At 42.8% G+C, this 23322-nt stretch overlaps 2 protein-coding genes and 1 pseudogene across 2 annotated transcripts in view; all 3 read left to right on the plus strand.

Annotated features, from left to right (window-relative positions):
- The window catches only part of LOC147372829 (antigen WC1.1-like), an 86111-nt gene extending 76209 nt beyond the window's left edge, over window positions 1–9902 (plus strand). The window contains exons 9-10 of the mRNA XM_086404352.1: window positions 9321–9413; window positions 9490–9902. Coding sequence (XP_086260478.1) covers window positions 9321–9413; window positions 9490–9902 — 506 coding nt within the window. The remainder of the gene's footprint in view (window positions 1–9320; window positions 9414–9489) is intronic.
- A 987-nt stretch (window positions 9903–10889) lies between these two features.
- Window positions 10890–11966, plus strand: LOC147372830 (antigen WC1.1 pseudogene; annotated as a pseudogene).
- Window positions 11517–17706, plus strand: LOC147372831 (antigen WC1.1-like). The gene is made up of 3 exons (XM_086402109.1): window positions 11517–14288; window positions 16106–16252; window positions 17504–17706. The coding sequence occupies exons 1-3, from the start codon at window positions 14186–14188 to the stop codon at window positions 17620–17622; spliced, it is 369 nt and encodes a 122-aa protein (XP_086258235.1). The 5' UTR covers window positions 11517–14185; the 3' UTR covers window positions 17623–17706.
- The last annotated feature ends 5616 nt before the right edge of the window (window positions 17707–23322 follow it).

Consider the following 23322-nt stretch of genomic DNA (forward strand, 5'->3'; position numbering starts at 1 on the left):
CAATGCAGCAGAACAAAACAATGCACTGGGACTACAAAACAGTCAGAAAGCAATAAGATGGCATTAGGAATTTCTTGGTATCTAGAGAAACCAAGGGAACATTTCATGCAAAGAGGGATGCAATAAAGGACAGAAATTGTATGACCTAACAGAAGGAGAAGTTATTAAGAAGAGGTGGTAAGAATACACAGAGAACTATACAAAAAAGATCTTCATGACCCAGAAACCACGATGGTGTGATCACCAACCTAGACCCAGATATCCTGGAATGCAAAGTCAAGTGGGCCTTGGGAAGCATCACTATGAACACCTCCACTAGGTGATGGAATTCCAGTTGAGCTATTTCAGATCCTGAAAGATGATGCTGTGAAAGGCTGCACTCAATACGTCAGCAAACTGGGAAAACTCAGCAGTGGCTACAACACTGGAAAAGGTCAGTTTCCATTCCAATCCCAAAGAAAATCATTGCCAAAGAATGTTGAAACTACTGCACACTTGCACTCATCTCACACACTAGCAAAGTAATACTCAAAATTCTCCAAGCCAGGCTTCAACAGTACATGAACTGTGAACTTCCAGATGTTCAAGCTGGATTTGGAAAAGAGAGAGGAACCAGAGATCAAATTGACAACATCTGTTGGAACGTTGAATAAGAAAGAGAGTTCCAGAAAAAATCTATTTCTGGTTTATCAACTACTCCAAAGCCTTTGACTGTGTGAATCACAACAAACTGTGGAAAATTCTTAAAGAAATGGGAACACCAGACCACCTGACCTGCCTCCTGAGAAATCTGTATGCAGGTCAAGAAGCAACAGTTAGGACTGGACATGGAACAACAGACTGGTTCCAAATCAGGAAAGCCTTATGTCAAGGCTGGATATTGTCACCCTGCTTATTTAACTTCTATGCAGAGTACATCATGCGAAATATTGGGCTGGATAAAGCACAAGCTGGAATCAAGATTGCTGGGAGAAATATCAATCACCTCAGATATGCAGATGACACCACCTTTATGGCAGAAAGTGAAGAAGAACTAAAGAGCCTTTTGATGAAAGTGAAAGAGGAGAGTGAAAAAGTTGGCTTAAAGCTGAAAATTCAGAAAACTAAGATCATGGCATCTGGTCCCATCACTTCATAGCAAATAGATGGGGATACAATGGAAACAGTGACAGACTTTATTTTTGAGGGCTCCAAAATCACTGCAGATGGTGACTGCAGCCATGAAATTAAGAGCTGTTTTCTCCTTCGAAGAAAAGCTATGACCAACCTAGACAGCAGATTAAAAAGTAGAAACATCATTTTGCCAACAAAGGTCCATCTAGTCAAAGCTCTGGTTTTCCAGTAGTCATGTATGGATGTGAGAGTTGGACTGTGAAGAAGGCTGAGCTCCGAAGAATTGATGCTTTTGAACTGTGGTGTTGGAGAAGACTCTTGAGAGACCCTTGGACTGCAAGGAAATCCAAGTAGTCCATCCTAAAGGAAATCAGCACTGAATATTCATTGGAAGGACTGATACTGAAGCTGAAGCTGCAATACTTTGGCCACCTGATGTGAAGACCTAACTCATGGAAAAGACCCTGATTCTGGGAAAGACTGAAAGCAGGAGAAGGGGATGATAGAGGATGAGATGGCTTGATGGCCTCACTCACTCAATGGACATGAGTTTGAGTAAACACCGGGAGTTGGTGATAGACAGGGAAGCCTGGAGTGCTGTAGTCCATGGGGTTGCAAAGAGCTGGACACAGTCGACTGAGAGACTAAAATGAGGAATTTTTTATATATCAATAATTAGTCAAAATGTAAGTGTATTAAATTCATTACTCAGAAAGAGTTACTAGATGTATAAAAACACAAGACTAAACTATATGCTGCCTAAGCAAGATTCTCTTCTGATTTAAGGACACATAGAGACTGAAAGTGACTTCTCTGATGGCTCAGACAGTAAAAAGTCTGTCTGCAATGCAGGAAACATGAGTTCTCTCTCTGAGTCTGGAAGATTCTGTGGAGAAGGGAATGGCTATCCACTCCTGTATTCTTGCCTGGAGAATTCCATGGACAGAGGAGACTGTAGGGGCTATAGTCCATGGGGTTACAAAGAGTCAGACATGATTGAATGACTAACACAGAGGCTCAAAGCAAAGGGACTGAAAAAGATATTCCATGGGAAGTTAAAACTTAAGGAGAGCAGGGGTAGCTACAGTACATCAGACAAAACAGTCTTTAAGCCAAAAATAGTAACAAGAAAACAAGAAGGCAATTATATGATGATAAAGGGGTCAATTCATCAAGAAGAAGAATAATCATAAATGTATACTTCCCCTTGAAGCACCTAAATATATTAAGTAAACACTAACAGATCTAAAGGGAGAAATAGACCACACTATGATAATAGTGGGGAATGCCCTTACTCCACCTTCAGCAAATAATCCAGACAGAAAATCAGCACAAAATCATGAGGCTTTCACCATATTTCAGAACAAAGGATCTAACAATTTGCATGGCTGCATGCTCAGTTTCTCAGTCATGTCTGACTCTTTGCAACCCTGTGGGCTGTAGCCCGCCAGGGTCCTCTGTCCATGGAATTTTCCAGGCAAGAATACTGAAGGTGGTTTCCATTTCCTACTCCAGGGATTGACCTGTGTCTCTGGCATCTCCCGCATTGGCAGGCAGAACCTTTGTCACTAGTGCCTTCTGGGAAGCCCGAAATATTGTATGTTGCTGTTGTTGTTTAGTTGCTCAGTCATGTCTGACTCTTTGTGACCCCTGGACTGTATCCACAAGGCTCCCCTGTCCATGGGACTTTCCAGACAAGAATACTGGAGTGGGTTGTCATTTCCTTCTCCAGGAGGACTTCCTGACTCAAGGATTAAACCCGCATCACTTAAGTCTCTTGCATTGCAGGCAGGTTCCTTACTACTGAGATCAGTTCAGTTCAATCACTCAGTTGTGTCCTTCTCTTTGAGACCCCATGGACTGCAGCATGCCAGACCTCCCTGTCCATCACCAACTCCCAGAGTTTACTCAAACTCATGTCCATTGAGTTGGTGATGCCATGCAACCATCTCATCCTCTGCCATCCCCTCCTCCTCCTGTCTTCAATCCTTCCCAACACCAGAGTCGTTTTCAATGAGTCAGTTATTTGCATCAGGTGGCCAAAGTATTGGAGTTTCAGCTTCAGCATCAGTCCTTCCAATGAATATTCAGGACTGATTTCCTTTAGGATGGAATAGTTGGATCTCCTTCTAGTCCAAGGGACTCTCAAGAGTCTTCTCCAGCACTACAATTCTAAAGCATCAATTCTTTGGCTCTCAGCTTTCTTTATAGTCCAACTCTCACATATATACATGACTACTGGAAAAACCATAGCTTTGACTAGATGGACGTTTGTTGGCAAAGTGATGTCTCTGCTTTTAAATATGCTGTCTAGGTTGGTGATAACTGTTCTTCCAAGGAATAAGCATCTTTTAACTTCATGGCTGCAGTCACCATCTGTAGGGATCTTGGAGCCCCCCAAAATGAGGTCTGTCACTGTTTCTACTTGTTCCCCATCAATTTTCCATGAAAATGAAAAGTGCTTAGCTTGGCAGTTCTGTCTTCAGTTCTCTTATGAGGTTGCAGTTAGATGTTAGCTGGGGCTAAAATCATCTGAGGACCCACTGGGCTGAGGATCCAGGATGGTTCATGAACAAGCCTGGCAACTGGAACTGTAGCTGGGTTGTGATCAGAGACCTGTACCTGACAGTTTCTACAGGACAAGTCTTAACAGGGCAGACTAGCCCTAAAGCAAAAGTCCTGAGTGACTTCAGAGGAGGCTGAAGGGTGAGCAGTGCTACCTTCACTTTCTTTTATTGCTTGCCAGGAATTCACAAAGGTCAGCAGAGCTTCAAGGGAAGGAGGCATAGACCTTACTTCTCAGTGCATGTTAAGATTTCTGGATGTTTAAATACCATCAAGGTGTATAAAATGGAAAATTGTGGATTCTAAACTTCTTCCTTTAGTTCTGTCTACTGTGGCTTTATGTATCTAGGACATTAGGTATCTAGTATATATGAATGTTAGAACTTTTTAGCATCTAAGTACATTTTTATATTTTCCAATTTTGTCTTTCTGTGCTTCATTCTGTCTACTTTTACTATTGCTATCTTGTGCTGGTCTGATGGGTGTTACACACATCCTCTGAGTTATTTCACATATGGACTTTTTCAATTCTAGAATTTTTATTAGATTCTTTGTGATCTTTTCTCTGACAAAATATTATCTACACATTTCATTCTTTGAACATTTCATTCACGGTGATTTAAACATCTTGTTAGGTAACTTCAATAGCTGGATGTCCTGTACATTTCTTTCTAAAGCATTTTTTCTTTATAAACTTTTGTCAATTTTTTTCTCTTTTCTGACTGGGTATTTTTGATTGATAGACATTATAGGTGAAAATTTGCAGAAATCCCTGAGAAAGAATCTTATTTTCCTTCCTCTAGGCACCTGATTTAGGGTTGATCGGTTTATTTGAAAGAAAGTGAAGAAGATAGAAACTGGGCATCAGCAATATGTGTACCGTGAACTTCCTGATGTTCAAGTTGGTTTTAGAAAAGACAGAGGAACCAGAGATCAAATTGCCGACATCCGCTGGATCATGGAAAAAGCAAGAGAGTTCCAGAAAAACATCTATTTCTGCTTTATTGACTATACCAAAGCCTTTGACTGTGTGGATCACAATAAACTGTGGAAAATTCTGAAAAAGATGGGAATACCAGACCACCTAATTTGCCTCTTGAGAAATCTGTATGCAGGTCAGGAAGCAACAGTGAGAACTAGACATGGAACAACAGACTGGTTCCAAATAGAAAAAGGAGTATGTCAAGGCTGTATATTGTCACCCTATTTATTTAACTTATATGCAGAGTACATCATGAGAAATGCTGGGCTGGAAGAAGAACAAGCTGGAATCAAGATTGCCGGGAGAAATATCAATCACCTCAGATATGCAGATGACACCACCCTTTTGGCAGAAAGTGAAGAGGAACTAAAAAGCCTCTTGATGAAAGTGAAAGTGGAGAGTGAAAAAGTTGGCTTAAAGCTCAACATTCAGAAAACGAAGATCATGGGAACTGGTCCCATCACTTCATGGGAAATAGATGGGGAAACAGTGGAAACAGTGTCAGACTTTATTTTTCTGGGCTCCAAAATCACTGCAGATGGTGACTGCAGCCATGAAATTAAAAGACGCTTACTCCTGAGAAGGAAAGTTATGACCAACCTAGAGAGCATATTCAAAAGCAGAGACATTACTTTGCCAACAAAGGTTCGTCTAGTCAAGGCTATGGTTTTTCCTGTGGTCATGTATGGGTGTGAGAGTTGAACTGTGAAGAAGGCTGAGCATCAAAGAATTGATGCTTTTGAACTGTGGTATTGGAGCAGACTCTTGAGAGTCCCTTGGACTGCAAGGAGATCCAACCAGTCCATTCTGAAGGAGATCAGCCCTGGGATTTCTTTGGAAGGAATGATGCTAAAGCTGAAACTCCAGTACTTTGGCCACCTCATGCGAAGAGTTGACTCATTGGAAAAGACTCTGATGCTGGGAGGGATTGGGGGCAGGAGGAGAAGGGGACGACAGAGGATGAGATGTCTGGATGGCATCACTGACTCGATGGACGTGAGTCTGGATGAACTCCGGGAGTTGGTGATGGACAGGGAGGCCTGGCGTGCTGTGATTCATGGAGTGGCAAAGAGTCAGACATGACTGAGCGACTGATATGATCTGATCTGATTCTTTACAAAAAGTCAACTTTTAGTTCACATTCCTTTTATCACGCCTGGGTCCTGGCTAATCGGGCTCTACATCCCAGGCCGACCCTGAATTGTGCTTCATGTTCCCTGAGCCTGTGCATATCGCAGAATCTCTGGTGAGCTTTTCAGAGACTCAGCTCTTAGCACTGAACCAACAAAGACATCAGGGAAGTGGCTCACCTGTGCATTTTATTTCTCTCTGAGAGCTTGGCTCCAAAAACTCTCACTGCCTTGGTTGCTCAACAATATTAAAAGTACTGATAATTTCTCACACTTGTAAATTTATTCTTAGGGCAGCACTTGGCTTAAAACAGAAATTTTGGCATTGTCAGACACAGAACTATCCACAGAGAAGGTGAACTCTAAATTTACGATAGCCTTACAGCTGTTACAGCGTTTATCTCAGGCTCCACCACTAGGTCATTCAGTTCAGTTCAGTTCAGTCACTCAGTCGTGTCCGACTCTTTGCAACCCCATGAATCACAGCACACCAGGCCTCCCTGTCCATCACCAACTCCCGGAGTTCACCCAAACTTATGTCCATCGAATCAGTGATGCCATCCAGCCATTTCATCCTCTGTCATCCACTTTTCCTCCTGCCCCCAAACCCTCCAGGCATCAGAGTCTTTTCCAATGAGTCAACTCTTTGCATGAGGTGGCCAAAGTATTGGAGTTTCAGCTTTAGCATCAGTCCTTCCACTGAACACCCAGGACAGATCTCCTTTAGAATGGACTGGTTGGATTTCCTTGCAGTCCAAGGGACTCTCAAGAGTCTTCCCCAACACCACAGTTCAAAAAGATCAATTCTTCGGTGCTCAACATTCTTCACATTACAACTCTCAAATCCATACATGGCCACTGGAAAAACCATAGCCTTGACTAGACGGACCTTTGTTGGCAAAGTAATGTCTCTGCTTTTGAATATGCTCTCTAGGTTGGTCACAACTTTCCTTCCAAGGAGTAAGTGTCTTTTAATTTCATGGCTGCAATCACCATCTGCAGTGATTATGGAGCCCAAAAATATAAAGTCTGACACTGTTTCCACTGTTTCCCCATCAATTTCCCATGAAGTGATGGGACCAGATGCCATGATCTTCGTTTTCTGAATGTTGAGCTTTAAGCCAACTTTTTCACTCTCCACTTTCACTTTCATCAAGAGGCTTTTTAGTTCCTCTTCACTTTCTGCCAAAAGGGTGTGTCATCTGCATATCTGAGGTGATTGATATTTCTCCCGGCAATCTTGATTCCAGCTTGTTCTTCTTCCAGCCCAGCATTTCTCATGATGTACTCTTCATAGAAGTTAAATAAGCAGGGTAACAATATCTAGCCTTGACATGAGCCTTTCCTGAGTTGGAACCAGTCTGTTGTTCCGTGTTCAGTTCTAACTGTTGCTTCCTGACCTGCATATAGGTTTCTCAAGAGGCAGGTCAGGTGGTCTGGTATTCCCATCTCTTTCAGAATTTTCCACAGTTTATTGTGATCCACACAGTCAAAGGCTTTGGCATAGTCAGTAAAGCAGAAATAGATGTGTTTCTGGAACTCTCTTGCTTTTTCGACGATCCAGCAGATGCTGGAAATTTGATCTCTGGTTCCTCTGCCTCTTCTAAAACCAGCTTGAACATCTGGAAGTTCATGGTTCACATATTGCTGAAGCCTGGCTTGGAGAATTTTGAGCATTATTTTACTAGTGTGTGAGATGAGTGCAATTGTGTGGTAGTTTGAGCATTCTTTGGCATTGCCCTTCTTTGGGATTGGAATGAAAACTGACTTTTTCCAGTCCTGTGGCCAGTGCTGAGTTTTCCAAATTTGCTGGCATATTGAGTGCAGCACTTTCACAGCATCATCTTTCAGAATTTGAAATCGCTTAACTGGAATTCTATCACCTCCACTAGCTTTGTTCATAGTGATGCTTTCTAAGGCCCACTTGACTTCACATTCCAGGATGTCTGGCTTTAGGTGAGTGATCACACCATCATGATTATGTGGGTCATGAAGATCTTTTTTGTACAGTTCTTCTGTGTATTCTTGCCACCTCTTGTTTATATCTTCTGCTTCTGTTAGGTCCATACCATTTCTGTCCTTTATTGAGCCCATCTTTTCATGATATGTTCCCTTGGTAGCTCTAATTTTCTTGAAGAGATCTCTAGTCTTTCCCATTCTGTTGTTTCCTCTATTTCTTTGCATTGATCACTGAGGCAGGCTTTCTCATCTCTCCTTGTTAATCTTTGGAACTCTGCATTCAGATGCTTATATCTTTTATTTTCTCCTTTGCTTTTCACTTATCTTCTTTTCACAGCTATTTGTAAGGCCTCCCCAAACAGCGATTTTGCTTTTTTGCATTTCTTTTCCATGGGGATAGTCTTGATCCCTGTGTTGTGTACAATGTCCTGAAACTCCATCCATAGTTCATCAGGCACTCTATCAGATCTAGTCCCTTAAATCTATTTCTCACTTCCACTGTATAATCATAAGGGATTTGATTTAGGTCATACCTGAATAGTCTAGTGGTTTTCCCTACTTTCTTCAATTTAAGTCTGAACTTGGCAATAAGAACTTCATGATCTGAGCCACAGTCAGCTCCCGGTCTTGTTTTTGCTGACTGTATAGAGCTTCTCCATCTTTGGCTGCAAAGAAAATGATCAATCTGATTTCGGTGTTGACCATCTGGTGATCTCCAAGTATAGAGTCTTCTCTTGTGTTTTTGGAAGAGGGTGTTTGCTATGACCAGTGCTTTCTCTTGGCAAAATTCTATTAGCCTTTGCCCTGCTTCATTCCTTACTCCAAGGCCAAATTAGCCTTTCACTCCAGGTGTTTCTTGACTTCCTACTTTTGCATTCCAGTCCCCTATAATGAAAAGGACATCTTTTTTGGTGTTAGTTCTAAAATGTCTTGAAGGTCTTCAGAGAACCATTCAACTTCAGCTTCTTCAGCGTTACTAGTTGGTGCATAGACTTAGATTACTGTGATATTGAATGGTTTGCCTTGACAGAGATCATTCTGTCATTTTTGAGATAGCATCCAAGTACTGCATTTTGAACTCTTTTGTTGACCATGATGGCTACTCCATTTCTTCTAAGGGATTCCTGCCCACGGTAGTAGATATAAGGGTCAACTGAGTTAAATTCACCCATTCCAGTCCATTTTAGTTCGCTGATTCCTAGAATGTCAACGTTCACTCTTGCCATCTCCTGTTTGACCACTTCCAATTTGCCTTGATTCATGGACCTAACATTCCAGGTTCCTATAAAATATTGCTCTTTACAATATTGGACCTCGCTTCTATCACCAGTCACATCCATAACTGGGTATTGTTTTTGCTTTGGCTCCATCCCTTCATTCTTTCTGGAGTTACTTCTCCACTGATCTCCAGTAGCATATTGGGCATCTGCAGACCTGGGGAGTTCCTCTTTCAGTATCCTATCATTTTGCCTTCTCATACTGTCCATGGGGTTCTCAAGGTCATTATTTACCTTAATTCAGTTTCCTGTTCTTTAACCCTCCCACCCCTCTGATCATTGTTGTTTCTGCAGGAAACTACACCCAGGCGCTGCTGCACTGCAAAAACTGCGTGTCCATAACGACGGACTCTGCTGCCTCAGAGGAGAGCGCCCCCTACTGCTCAGGTGAGAGTCCCACAGGACAGAAGACCCTTCTCATTCCCCAGGTCAATGCCCCATTGTCCCATTTCTCTCTCCTCAGACAGCAGACAGCTTCGCCTGGTGCACGGGGGCGGTCCCTGTGCCGGGAGAGTGGAGATCCTTGACCAGGGATCCTGGGGCACCATCTGTGATGATGGCTTGGACCTGGATGATGCCCGCGTGGTGTGCAGGCAGCTGGGCTCTGGAGACGCCCTCAATGCCACAAGGTCTGCTCACTTCGGGGCAGGATCAGGGCCCATCTGGCTGGACGACGTGAACTGCGCAGGAAATGAGTCACTCGTGTGGAGGTGCCCTTCCCGAGGCTGGGGGCAGCACTACTGCAGACATAAGCAGGACGCAGGGGTCATCTGCTCAGGTCTGCACTGCACGCTGTCCACAGGCTGGGGGATGGGTAGAGCCCTGGAGGACAGGAACCTGAGCCCTGAGGGAGAGACGCTGAAAGGACCCGAGTAGGAGGCTTCCTCCCATGGAACCTGTCTTTATAGTAGACGTGAAGACGAGGTGCTTTCACTTCCTCCTGAAGCAGCTGATGTTCTAGTCCTGTCTTCTCAATAGTGTTTCCTGGCAGAGCTGTTTCCAGTTGAAAGCAAGGCTCTCTCTTCAGTTTCTTGTGGTAGTACAGTCTGGAGATGCTGTTGATGTTGTACTGAAAGCATAGATATACTCTGTTCAGCTCTGTTTGATAGGAATCTGACCATGGTCTCCTTGGGCCAACATCCCAGTGTCAACAGGGCTACATTCTTCCTGGAGACACGGGGAGGACTCCTTTTCCATCCTTTCCTGGTTTCTATGTGGCCTCATTCCTTGGCTTGGAGCCCTCTTTCTTCTTCAGACAGACAACAAACTGTGTCTCTACTGTATATTCTCCCTTACATTTCCCTCTGACTGTAGCTGGGAAAGTTTATCCACTTCTAAGTTGGGGCTAAGGAGGTGATTAGACTGAGCTTATGTGTTTTACCAACAATATTGTAGGTTTAGCCCACAACCCCAAAGTCCTTACTAATCATATTTGTAAAGCTCCTTTTGCAGGTAAGGAAACATATTTACAGGCCACAGGGATTAGGATGTGAACATCTCTGTGGGTTCATTATTCTGCCTGTTATTCATTATTCCCCAATATCTACTTCACTTGCTATTTTAGAGGTTTTGTCAGGAAGCAGGATTCAGCTCCCCTACCCTGCAAGGGTTGAACCCTTAGGTTCATCTTGATCTCTGTTCATATCCACTCTATCATTGTGGTAGAAATAGAAAGACAGACTTTAATGGACAAAGTCGGTTAAAATGGAGATAAATCTCATTCTTGTCATCTAGTGGGCATCTCCTCAGCTGCGTCAGGGATTTGTGGTTACAGTTTCTGGGAGAGAGGAAAGCCTAGAGCACTGAGTGGGCTGACAGTGTCCTATTTTCTCTCTTTCAATCTTAGAGTTCCTGGCCCTCAGGATGGTGAGCAGGGACCAGCAGTGTGCTGGGTGGCTGGAAGTTTTCTACAACGGGACCTGGGGCAGTGTCTGCCGCAGCCCCATGGAAGACATCACTGTGTCCGTGATCTGCAGTCAGCTTGGCTGTGGGAACAAGGGAACCCTCAACACTTTTGTTGATCTTAGGGAAGGTTCTAGACCCCGGTGGGTGGATGGAATCCAGTATCGGAAAACTGACACATCTCTCTGGCAGTGCCCTTCTGACCCTTGGAAATACACCTCATGCTCTCCATATCAGGAAGCCTATATCTCGTGTGCAGGTGACTCACTGTTTCTATACCAACCCTGAAGGACATTGTTAGTGTGATTTTATATTCTCCCATCTAAGTGACAAGATTATGTTGAGTCTACAAAGAGGTGTATGTGCCTGTGTTTCCGGTGTGTTTGTGTTTGTTGTGGAGAGTGGTAAACAGTAAATGGACAAAGTGATTTCAGCTGGTGATCAGATGCAGTGAATGTCTCAGCCCAGTAGATAATGAGCCTGTGTTTACACTTGTCCTTTGCACTGAGCCAAAGACTTTAGATAGTTTTCTTTGGGAAAAAGACCACCCCCAGCTGTTCCTGATCCAGCACACTCTTGCTTCTGCAGGAGGGAGACACCAGAGCTGTCCAACTGCTGCCCCCTGCACAGGTATGTCAGCCCTGCCCCCTCCCCTGTGGCTCCCAGGGGCTCCTTCCTCCCACCAGGGGAGTCACAGGAGGGGCTGCTGCCTTTTCAGACAGAGAGAAGCTGAGACTCAAGGGAGGAGACAGTGAGTGCTCAGGGCGGGTGGAGGTCTGGCACAGCGGCTCCTGGGGCACCGTGTGCGATGACTCCTGGAGCTTGGCAGAGGCCGAGGTGGTGTGTCAGCAGCTGGGCTGTGGCCCGGCCCTGGAAGCTGTGCGAGCGGCGGCGTTTGGCCCTGGAAGCGGGAGCATCTGGCTGGATGAGGTGCGGTGCAGGGGCCAGGAGTCCTCCCTGTGGGACTGTGCTGCAGAGCCCTGGGGGCAGGGCAGACTGCAAGCACGAGGAGGATGCTGGTGTGAGGTGCTCTGGTGAGTGAGGGGCTCGGGGTGCACCCTGGTTAATGAAGGACCAGGTTTGGGGCTAGGACTGAAGGAGGTGTGAGCTTGTACCAAGAAGCACTTCTTGGAATAGCCTGCTGCTTTGTACTCTGGCTCCATGAGAGGCAGTTGCCTGATCTGGAATCTGGGAGATATCAGACTGCCCATGATGACAGTCATGTGTGCTAAGTCTTTTAAGTCATATCTGACTCTTGCGAGCCCACAGACTGTAGGCCACCAGGTTCCTCTGTCCATGGAATTTTTTAGGCAAGAATACTGAAGTGGGTTGCCATGCCCTCCTCAAGGGGATCATCCCAATCCAGGGATTGAACTGGTATCTCTTATGTCTCCTGCATTGACAGGCAAATTCTTTACGAGTAGTGCCACCTGGAGAGCCCAATGATAGACATATCCTATAACTTTTTCAGGCCAACTTGGTACAATAATCCATTTTTTTTTTCCTTTTTTCCTGGTGACAGGACTGGTTCCCCATGGAAGTAAGTGGTTTTGCTGGTCTGAGCTGTGTGATTGAGGAGACACCCATATTTTCAGTTGCTCTAGTGGTAAAGAACTTACCTGTCAATGCAAGAGACATGAGAGATGTGGGTTCCATTCTTGGGTCAGGAAAATCCCATGGAGAAGGAAATGGCAACCCGCTCCAGTATTCTTGCCTGGAGAATCCCATGGAGAGAGTAGCCTGGTGGGGTACAGTTCACGGGATTACAAAGAGTCAAACATGACTGAAGTGACTTAGCATGCGCTATATATCTTTATATTTCTGACAAAATTACCCATTTCAGTACAGAAAAGCTTAATGATCTTGTGTTTACAGTCCTGTTAAGCAGTGGCAGCTGGAGTCCTCCAGAGCTTTACTACCTGTCACCCTCTAAAAATCCTCTGGAATCAGACTGAAAAGACACTTGACATAGCTTAGGGAAGCACTTATGTCGATCACAGCTTGGAGTTCAGAAAAACCCATTGTATCTGAATCGTGACTTCATGGCCTTAAAGGCTCAGAAGAGGACCAGGATAAGGACAGAGGGGTTCTTCTAGACTTATGAACCTCATAAAACCCTATGGCCCTCTTCTCTCCTCTGGTACCATTTTAGGCTCAGCTCCAAACACTGGCATCTTCTCCCTTCCCGTGATCCTCTGCATCATTCTGGGAGCCCTTCTCTTCATGGTCTTCATCATCCTGGGGATTCAGCTACACAGATGGAGAGCAGAGCACCAAGGTGGGCCTTAGGGATGCTAAATGATCTGGAAAGTGGTGGGAAAGGAATTGAATCTGTTGTGACATCAAGAAAGTATATAAGTATTGGTCTCTGTCTTCATTATCTTGCAGAATTCCACCTTTTCCACAGTAGGCATCAAGATTTGAAAGAGTTGAATCCTTGGTCCTGGTTTGAATGTAAAATTTCTTAAGAAGTATGACTTCCTTTGTGAACAGTGTCAGTGGAAATTGATTGTGGGATCAAGGTCAGGCTCAGGAAACCTACTTCTGTTCCATATAGCTAAGAAAGAAGCCTGAGCAGCTCAGAGGGGTTCCCCATGGGTTAATATTGGAGAACACTAAAGGCTTTGCCTATTGGTAAAAGGAATATCGGAGAAGGCACTGGCACCCCACTCCAGTACTCTTGCCTGGAAAATCCCATGGACGGAGGAGCCTGGTAGGCTGCAGTCCATGGGGTCCCTAAGAGTCAGATATGACTGAACTACTTCACTTTCACTTTTCACTTTCATGCATTGGAGAAGGAAATGGCAACCCACTCCAGTGTTCTTGCCTAGAGAATCCCAGGGACCGGGGAGCCTTGTGGGCTGCCGTCTATGGAGTCACACAGAGTCGGACACGACTGAAGTGACTTAGCAGCAGCAGCAGCAAAAGGAATATCTCTAGGGTGAGTCCCTAACTCAAGCCACTTTCCTAGCCTTATCTGCTTTCGAAGATGTAGTTGGTGAAGGCTTGTACCAGGAGATTGATGATCTCATAAAACCAGGGAGGAAGGACCTGTTGGACAGCCAAGGTAAGTCCCATGCCCTCCTCTCTGCTCATGAGCTGGCTATGTGTTGTTTTCAGCAAACAGAGACCCAACCTCACTAACCCACCTTCACACGGAGCTTCAAGCCTTCTGTCTACCAGTCTGAAGTGTCAGTATTTCCTCTAAACTATGACAGAAGGCCTCCTACGAGGGGAAAGGTTTCCACTTTTCTGTGATGATTTTCTCCCTACCAGGTAACCTGTCTGATGACTCAGAACCTAAGCTGCCGTATTACACAGGGGATGATGGAGAGGATGAAGACCCTGACTCTGCCCCAGGTAGCAGATCTTCCCTTGGATGGTGGGGATTCAGAGGAGGAATCTTGTCTGAGGATCTTTTCCTGTGATTAAGATGGGAAGGATCTCTTTTCTCTAGTTCACAACAATGTTTTCCCTCTCTTGCCCACTCTGTGGCCTCAGAAATGGAAAGATCAGACCCAGTTCTCTGTATCCACAGTCACTTGTACCCAGTTACAGACTGAGTATGCATCTAATTGGGCTTCCCAGGTGGTGCTCGTGGTAGAGAACCCACCTGCCAATGCAGGAGACTGAAGAGATGCCGGTTTGATCCCTGTGTCAAGAAGATCTACTGGAGGAGAGCATGGCAACCAACTCCAGTAGTCTTGCCCAGAGAATCCACATGGACAGAGGATCCTGGCAGGCTACAGTCCAAGGGATCACAAGGAGAAAGACAGGACTGAAGCAACTGAGCATGCCTGTATCTAACTGAGCATGCATGTATTAAAGCTTTTAAGACCATTAAAAAAAAAGAACATCTGAAACTGATAAACTCAAAATTGTATGGCTAAAGGGAACACTGGAAACTATAGTTGCATCCATAGCCAGTCTGATATTTTAATCATTTCATGGCCTTTTGTATGTATTGAGACAAAAATATTGTTATCGGTAAGCCCTGGAAGCTATGGAGAGATCAGTGCTGGTACTTATCAATTACCAAAAGAGAATGTCCTCTCTGGGTCATCTCCAGATAGTAAAGATGGACAACCTCTGGAAGTGAGATCCTAAGGTCAACCAAGGTCTTGAAGGGACTGAAGCGTCCTGTGACTGGGATGGTGGGATATCCTGTCTCTGAGTAACAGATGTCCAGGATCCCTCTCCAACCAGCTCTGGGTCTCCCAGAGCTTCAGAGGTCACACGAACACCTGGGTTCTCCTGGTTCAGATTCATCCTCCCTGGTCACTGATATGTACATAGTATGTGTTACAACTCTGTACCATATGTTTGAAAATAGTACCTGAAACTTTTATAATAGCTTTTATAATAAACTTTTCATAATAGCTTTTGTTGATTCTTTATGATATGAGAGATAATGTTAGAAAAATATGACTGACCCTGATATAGTGGAATAATTAGAAGATTTAAATGATTTCTGAGCACATTAAGATCAAATACATGCCTTTGACACAGGCTTGGAATATAGAATCTATATTTATCAGTTATTTGAACCTCTGCACACACAGAGAGAAAGGAGAATGCCTTCCTGGGTCTTCTCCAGATAGTAAAGATGGGCAACCCCTGGAGGTGAAATCCTAAGGTCTCACCTAAGATCCCACCTAAGGATGGTGGGATATCCTGTCTCTGAGTAACAGATGTCCAGGCTTCCCCTCCCACCAACTCTGTGTCTCCCAGAGTTTCAGAGAGCACATGGACACCTGGGTTCTCTTGGTCCAGACTCATGCTTTGCAGTCACTGATATGGTATAGTGCATAGTATGTGTTACATATACTTTGTACATATACATATATACTATGCATATATAGTGCATAGTATGTGTTAAAACTCTGTACCATATGCTCAAAAATAGTACCTGAAACTCATAGCATAATAGCTTTTGCAGATACTCTATGCTATGAGAGGCCATGTTAGAAAAATATGATTGACCCTGATATATTGGAGTATTTAGAAGGTTTAAATGATTTCTGAGCACACAGAGATCAAACACATGCCTTTGACAGCCCTGGAATATGGAGTATATATGTATCATTTATTTGAATCTCTGCCTCAGAAGGGACTTAGGGCATCACTTAATCCAGCACATACTTGGTTATTCCACCTAAGTTCTTGTCTGTTTTCAGAGCCTCCGGGACAGAACATCAACGCCATAGGAAATGGTTATGATGATGTTGATGAGTTACCTGTTCCCATAAATCCTTTCCTCCCTGGGATGAATGAGAATAACTTTTCCCCAAAGGACAGAGGTGATGCCAGGTATTCCCAGACAGGTGAGTTGACAGCACAGTAGTCTGACTTCATAATGGTGGAAAAGATGAGTTTTGACCCACTTCAACAGTCAGTGTTTCTGTACTATCAGAACTGGGGTAGCCTCGTATACCTAGATGGGCTTTCCGGGTGGCACAGTGAAAAAGACTCTGCCTGCCAATGCAGGAGACAAAAGAGACTTGGATTTGATCCCTGAGTCAGGAAGATTCCCTGCAGAAGGAAATGGCAACCCACTCCAGTATTTTTTCCAGGAAATAATGTGGACAGTGGAGCCTAGTAGGCTACAGTGCATGGGGTCGCAGAGTCGAATCCAAGTGAGCATACATGCACCACATGTATCAGATATTATCAACTCTTCCTTATCCCTGGAATATTGGAGCTACTTCATCTCTTCTGAGAGGATAACATACTGTGTTCTCTTGTCCATGTCCATATCATCAATTAGATAAAGACACACCTGTATACATTGTTATAAGCTTTGTTCCCATTTTCATACCCCAAATTGAAATATATGTTCTGACAATAAATTTGGGGATTTTTCAAATAGTGAGAATTATTCTTAAATGGTTTTAATGGAGGTGTAAATTAAATCTATGAGCTGTAAAACTTGTTTTGAGAGATCTGTGTAACCAAATGTTTAAAATTGGTTGCTCACTATTAAAGCAGAATCTGAAATAGCCTTAGCTAGAGAATCATAAAATCTCAGCACTAGATGGGAACCAAGAGAAAATTTTCTCTCACTGGTTCAATTGCCAGATGAAGATCCTCATTCCCAAGGACTAAGCTTTCTGCTTATATGTGGGGATGTGGTCCCTGGGGAGCAGGAGGTTGTGGAATTTGGTTGAGTTGCCCTCTTCTGGCATCTGACAGAGGACCCAGAGTGTTCTCATGAATCTTGTAGGTCAGGCTGGTTCTGTTGTTGAGTTGCTGAGAAGACAGCATCTGAGACATTCTACAGAGGTCTTCTCCTGTCTCCACTTCCTGAGAAACCAGACCCACTGGGTGTGGAAGAGGCATGCACATCTATTTTTCATTCCTTGCCACTATCAGTCCATCTTCTTTCCAATTGCCGAGGTCCAGACAAGATATTGCATGGAGTAGCTGAGTCAGTATGAAGTAGCTCCATCCTTTTAGACAATGCCAGGTGCTCCACCCCCACCTGTTATTTTGTGGCCCCTCTTACTATTCTTCCATCAGACATTATGTCTTGTCATTTTGTCACCACTAAAACCAGGTTCTGTTTACTGTTTCAGGCATCTCTCTGAAGTCTCTGAGAGAAACTGTCAGCTCTGGGGTGGAGGAGAAGGAGTCCTCACTGGTCCTGAGACTAGAAGAGCCTGGATATGATGATGTGGAGCCTAGCACCATGTAGTGCCATTTTTGAAGCAAGAAACTCTTGAAAGACATCTCTGTAATATTGTTTCTCAAATAAATGAGAATCCTGTCTTTTTTATAATTGCAGTTTTTACACAGCATTATGGTTAAAGGAAATTATTCATAATTTAAAAAAGCTAGATATATTCACTACTACTCTTAGAAAATTCAGTATTTAAATATGCCTCATTCCCCAATGAAATCTCAGTTGAAACTCAGAGTTATCACCTCCCCACAGACTACACGTTTCCATTCCTTTAGGTACTGAGAAAGCCACACTTAAATAGCATAAAAGTCTGAAATCTGGCCCTGAAAGTGTTTACTCTTAGAAAGGTAAACTCAGAAGCACATAACTGAATATTCCAAAATATCCTACATGCTGTCTACTAAAACCGAGAAGTGAGACTCACAGTGAATGGGTTGATTAGGTGGAAGGGGAATGGCTGCAGCTCTTCTGATTTTGCTCAAGTTTTTATGGAATATTAATCACAAAAATCTGTTACTGCCTAATAGTATCTTTTACTCTAACTGCCTTCTATTTTTCCTGGTTATTCCATAACATCCTTAATCTTCCCCTTCACCATCAAATTGCACATTCTAATTTTCATAAATCCTCTTGTTCTCCATCCTTTTCTTTGAGTATCTGTTTTCTGTTCCACTCTCTGGCTGTTTTTATGGTGACACCAGTGGCTCTAACCTTCCCATTTGTGAATTTTTTTAAGTGGCTGTATTAACCTTAAGGACTTCCCAGGTGATGGTAGTGGTAAAGAACCTGCCTGCCAATGCGACCCCTGACTTAGGAAGATCCCATGGAGAAGGGCAACCCACTCCAGTATTCTTGCCTGGAAAATCCCTTGGACAGAGGAGCCTGCTGGGTTACCATTCATGAGGTTACAGAGAGTTGGCACTCTCTGCCAACTGAGCAGGCAGCTAGGATTAACTTTAAACTTGCCCATCCCAAACCATCCTCACATATTTTTTGGAGTTGTATCGAAAGAGAGAGCTGGCCGACAAGACAAGACAGGTAAGCTAAACAATGCTCTTTTCATGCTTAAAAAACATTATGGTTCATAATTAGCTGTATAGAAAAGTTTCCAAAATTTGTCTTTTTTTTTTTTTTTTTGCATTCCAGCAGAATGAATGTTCTCACACCCATATTCTAATGGTACAATTATTTAGCTAAGATTTTCTTTATGTTTACTATCTTTTTAAGTTAAGTATTACTGCTAAAAATATCCATGAAATAATGGAAAAAAATTTTAACTCCACAAACTGTATGTTACAGATATTTTTGCAAAATCCCCGTGCAGTAACTTGAGTCAAAATTTGGGAAGCAACAAACTACATTAGGAAGCTTAAAGCCCTTAGCTCAAGTCTCTGATGCTCTATGTTTGGAATTTTTCTTTCTATCCTCAGCCTCACTATATCCTTAGAATCATTTCAGGAACAAGCAATACTGACCTAAGCAGCATTCCCTAAACACATCAGGTTCTTTTGCACCTGTATGCATCTCTTCTCTCTGTAATGGCATTCTTTACTCTCTGGTCCTAACTCTTTTCTCTCATCTCTCCCAATTTTGAGTAAGTTGTTGGGGTTTTTTTTACTTACATCACTTATCAATACAATACATAAAATTAAGTTAGTATTCTCATCAGATAACTAATGAGATGGAATCCTACTGGATAATAACTATAAATTATTTATTTTATAGTACATAATTAACTAGCATTTTGGAAAATACCCTGATTCTGGGAAAGATTGAGGGCAAGAGGAGAAAGAGGTGACAGAGGATGAGTTGGTTGGATGATATCACCGACTCAATGGACAAGAGTTTGAGCATACTCTGGGAGATGGTAAAGGACAGGAAAACCTGGCATGCTGCAGTCCATGGGGTTGCTAAGAGCTGGACATGACTAAGTGACTGAACGACAACAATTAACTGGTTTTAAAAATGAATAAAATTCTCATTCCAGTGAATATATCCCTTGGCTATTTCCACTTTAATAATGCATGTCTTGAATGAATGTTATCTGATCCTGTTTTCCTAATTCCTTTTGCAAAGAATAGTAAAAGTAGAGGTGATTCTGTCCCAGTGTGTCTCAAATACCAGAGACAGACAGAAACAACATTCTCTCCAGCTACCCAACACAGAGCTTTTGGAATCCCTAGTTTCATTCAACCATCAAAGGAGGACTAAGACAAATTCATTAACTGATGAGCCTGGTCTTTTTGCACATCAATCTTTACCTTTTTGTGTATCCTGCTAGAAAACATTGCCTGGATCTCTCCAAGTAGTAATTATTCTCTGGACCAAATCTGAGTTTTATTCCCTTGGCAATTATCCTAACCACGTTATATAGACAAACTACCCAGGTTAGAGAACATTCAGTTCCCATTGAGAGGCAATAAGATTGAAAGAGGAGTAAGGCCTATTTGCTAAATCAGGATCAGGCTCTCCGCAGCAAAATAGCAGCATAAAGCAAAGAGAAACCATTTAACTGTGATCCAGAAGATCCTCTTGCCCTAAAGAGAGTTTGAAAGAATGACTTTGTATCAGCTTCTGTGTAAGGACTCTATGCTTGTCACCATCTCCTCCAACCTAGGTCTAAACCAACACAGGGATCCCCGTGACAGAGTCAGGTATCCATCTGGGATAATGGAAATCATAGAGACAATTACATCCATTTGCTCTATTTAGATATAAATGCAGAAATACAATTTACAAATATAAATCAATATTCAAATTAAATAAAAGAAAATGAAGAGGAGTTCTGTAGGATAAAATTCTTGTATCTCTACTCTCTGTCAATCAAGAAAACATACAACCATACAAGAATAAATGTCTAGCAGCTTTCACAAGAGGCTATAAAAACTATGTGATAAGGTAAAAGAGCAGAGGGACTAAAAAGAACATAGCTTGAGTGTTAATTTGGGTTTCTTATTGAGACGGTAAAGCGTCTGCCTACAATACAGGACACCCGGGTTCAATCCCTGGGTCGGGAAGATCCCCTGGAGAAGGAAATGGCAACCCACTCCAGTATTCTTGCCTGGAGAATCCCATGGATGGAGGAGCCTCGTGGGCTACAGTCCACTGGGTCGCAAAGAGTCGGACAGGACTGAGCGACTTCACTTTCGCTTTCAAAAGCTGAAGTGTAATGGTTTTGTGAAGACCTACAAGAACTTCCAGCACTAACACCCAAATAAGATGTCCTTTTCATCATAAGAGTTTAGAATGCAACAGTTGAGAGAGTTCACCAATACTAGGCTTGCTTACGAGATTGCTGAAAGAAGTTCTTCAAGCTAAATGAAGGATGCTAATTACTACATGAAAAAAGTGAAAATGTACAAGAGATTAGTAAATGTAAGTATTTAATCCTGTTCAGAATACTAACACAGTAATATTGTAGTGTGTTAACCAGTTAATTGTGAAAGTGCTGCACTCAATATGCCAGAAAATTTGGAAAACTCAGCAGTGGCCACAGGACTGGAAAAGGTCAGTTTTCATTCCAATCCCAAAGAAGGGCAATGCCAAAGAATGCTCAAACTACCACACAATTGCACTCATCTCACACACTAGTAAAATAATGCTCAAAATTCTCCAAGCCATGCTTCAGCAATATGTGAACCATGAATTTCCTGATGTTCAAGCTGGTTTTAGGAAAGGCAGAGGAACCAGAGATCAAATTGCCAACATCTGCTGGATCATCAAAAAAGCAAGAGAGTTCCAGAAACACATCTATTTCTGCTTTATTGACTATGCCAAAGCCTTTGACTGTATGGATCACAATAAACTGTGGAAAACTCTGAAAGAGATGGGAATACCAGACCACCTGATCTGCCTCTTGAGAAATCTGTATGCAGGTCAGGAAGCAACAGTTAGAACTGGACATGGAACAACAGACTAGTTCCAAATAGGAAAAGAAGTATGTCAAGGTTGTATATTGTCACCCTGCTTATTTAATTTATATGCAGAGTACATCATGAGAAACACTGGGCTGGAAGAAGCACAAGCTGGAATCAAGATTGCCAGGAGAAATATCAATCACCTCGGATATGCAGATGACACCACCCTTATGGCAGAAAGTGAAGAGGAACTAAAAAGCCTCTTGATGAAAGTGAAAGTGGAGAGTGAAAAAATTGGCTTAAATCTCAATATTCAGAAAACGAAGATCATGGCATCTGGTCCCATCACTTCATGGCAAATAGATGGGGAAACAATGGAAACAGTGTCAGACTTTATGTTTTTGGGCTCCCAAATCACTGCAGATGGTGACTTGCAGCCATGAAATTAAAAGATGCTTACTCCTTGGAAGGAAAGTTATGTCCAACCTAGATAGCATATTCAAAAGCAGAGACATTACTTTGCCAACAAAGGTCCATCTAGTCAAGGCTATGGTTTTTCCTGTGGTCATGTATGGATGTGAGAGTTGGACTGTGAAGAAGGCTGAGCACCAAAGAATTGATGCTTTTGAATTGTGGTGTTGGAGCAGAATCTTGAGAGTCCCTTGGACTGCAAGGAGATCCAACCAGTCCATTCTGAAGGAGATCAGTCCTGGGATTTCTTTGGAAGGAATGATGTTAAAGCTGAAACTCCAGTACTTTGGCCACCTCATGCAAAGAGTTGACTCATTGGAAAAGACTCTGATGCTGGGAGGGATTGGGGGCAGGAGGAGAAGGGGACGACAGAGGATGAAATGGCTGGATGGCATCACTGACTCGATGGACATGAGTCTGGGTGAACTCAGGGAGTTGGTGATGGACAGGGAGGCCTGGCATACTGCAATTCATGGGGTCACAAAGAGTCTGACACGACTGAGCGACTGAACTGAACTGAACTGAACCAGTTAACTCTAGTCTAAAGGAAGTATTAAAAATAACTATAGAGAAAAATATTTTGTTAGTGGATACACAGTATAAAAAGAGGTAAATTCTGACAACAAAAACATAAAGTGAAGGAGGTTGCTAAAAAGGTAGAACTTTTGTATGTGATTGAGATTAATTTGTTATCAGTGTAATATAGACTATTATGTGTATAAGATGTTTTATGTGAGCCTTGTGTCCAACAAAAATATAAAAACCTATAATAGATTCACAACAGATAAGAGATGAAATCAAAGCATACCATTATTTAAAACTATCAGTTCACAATTCTAAGGGTTGTGCAAAACTGTTGAGTTATTCTGCTCTCTAGAGCATCCTTCAAGATTAGCCCAAGAGGACTCTCCTTTCTTGAAGTGAAAGACTAGTTAAGCTGTTTCTTATTTTAAGACAAAGAACTCTTTCTGCACCTCATCTCCTTCCTTATGTCATACAGACAGTGCAGCTGTATTTTTTAATTGAAAATTTTCTTCCTGTTATATGCCTATGTGGTTTTAATTGAAAAACTGCCAAATGATAAATCATGAATACCCTATCTCCTCTCTTGTGTCTGATGAAGACTTACTAAGATGCCACATGTTAGTATGTTGTGGTTTGTCTTGTGTATCCTTAGAGACAGAGATTTGCAGCATTTATTGTGACATATTTGTTGGTGATAAGCTCCTTTTTAAAAATGAAATTTTGCCCTAATTGCTGAAAAAATTTGCCTTTAAAGCAAAAATATCAATTAGCTAAATGATAGCCTCAACAAGAGTTCTTTTTACTTAAGATATTTTCTCTTAAATGTCTGTTGTGCTGCTGCTGCTAAGCTGTTTCAGTC

The sequence above is a fragment of the Bos grunniens genome, chromosome 5 (genome assembly GCF_055505025.1).
Source record: "Bos grunniens cultivar Pamir isolate PY7600 chromosome 5, Bosgru_T2T1.0, whole genome shotgun sequence".
NCBI lineage: Eukaryota > Metazoa > Chordata > Mammalia > Artiodactyla > Bovidae > Bos > Bos grunniens.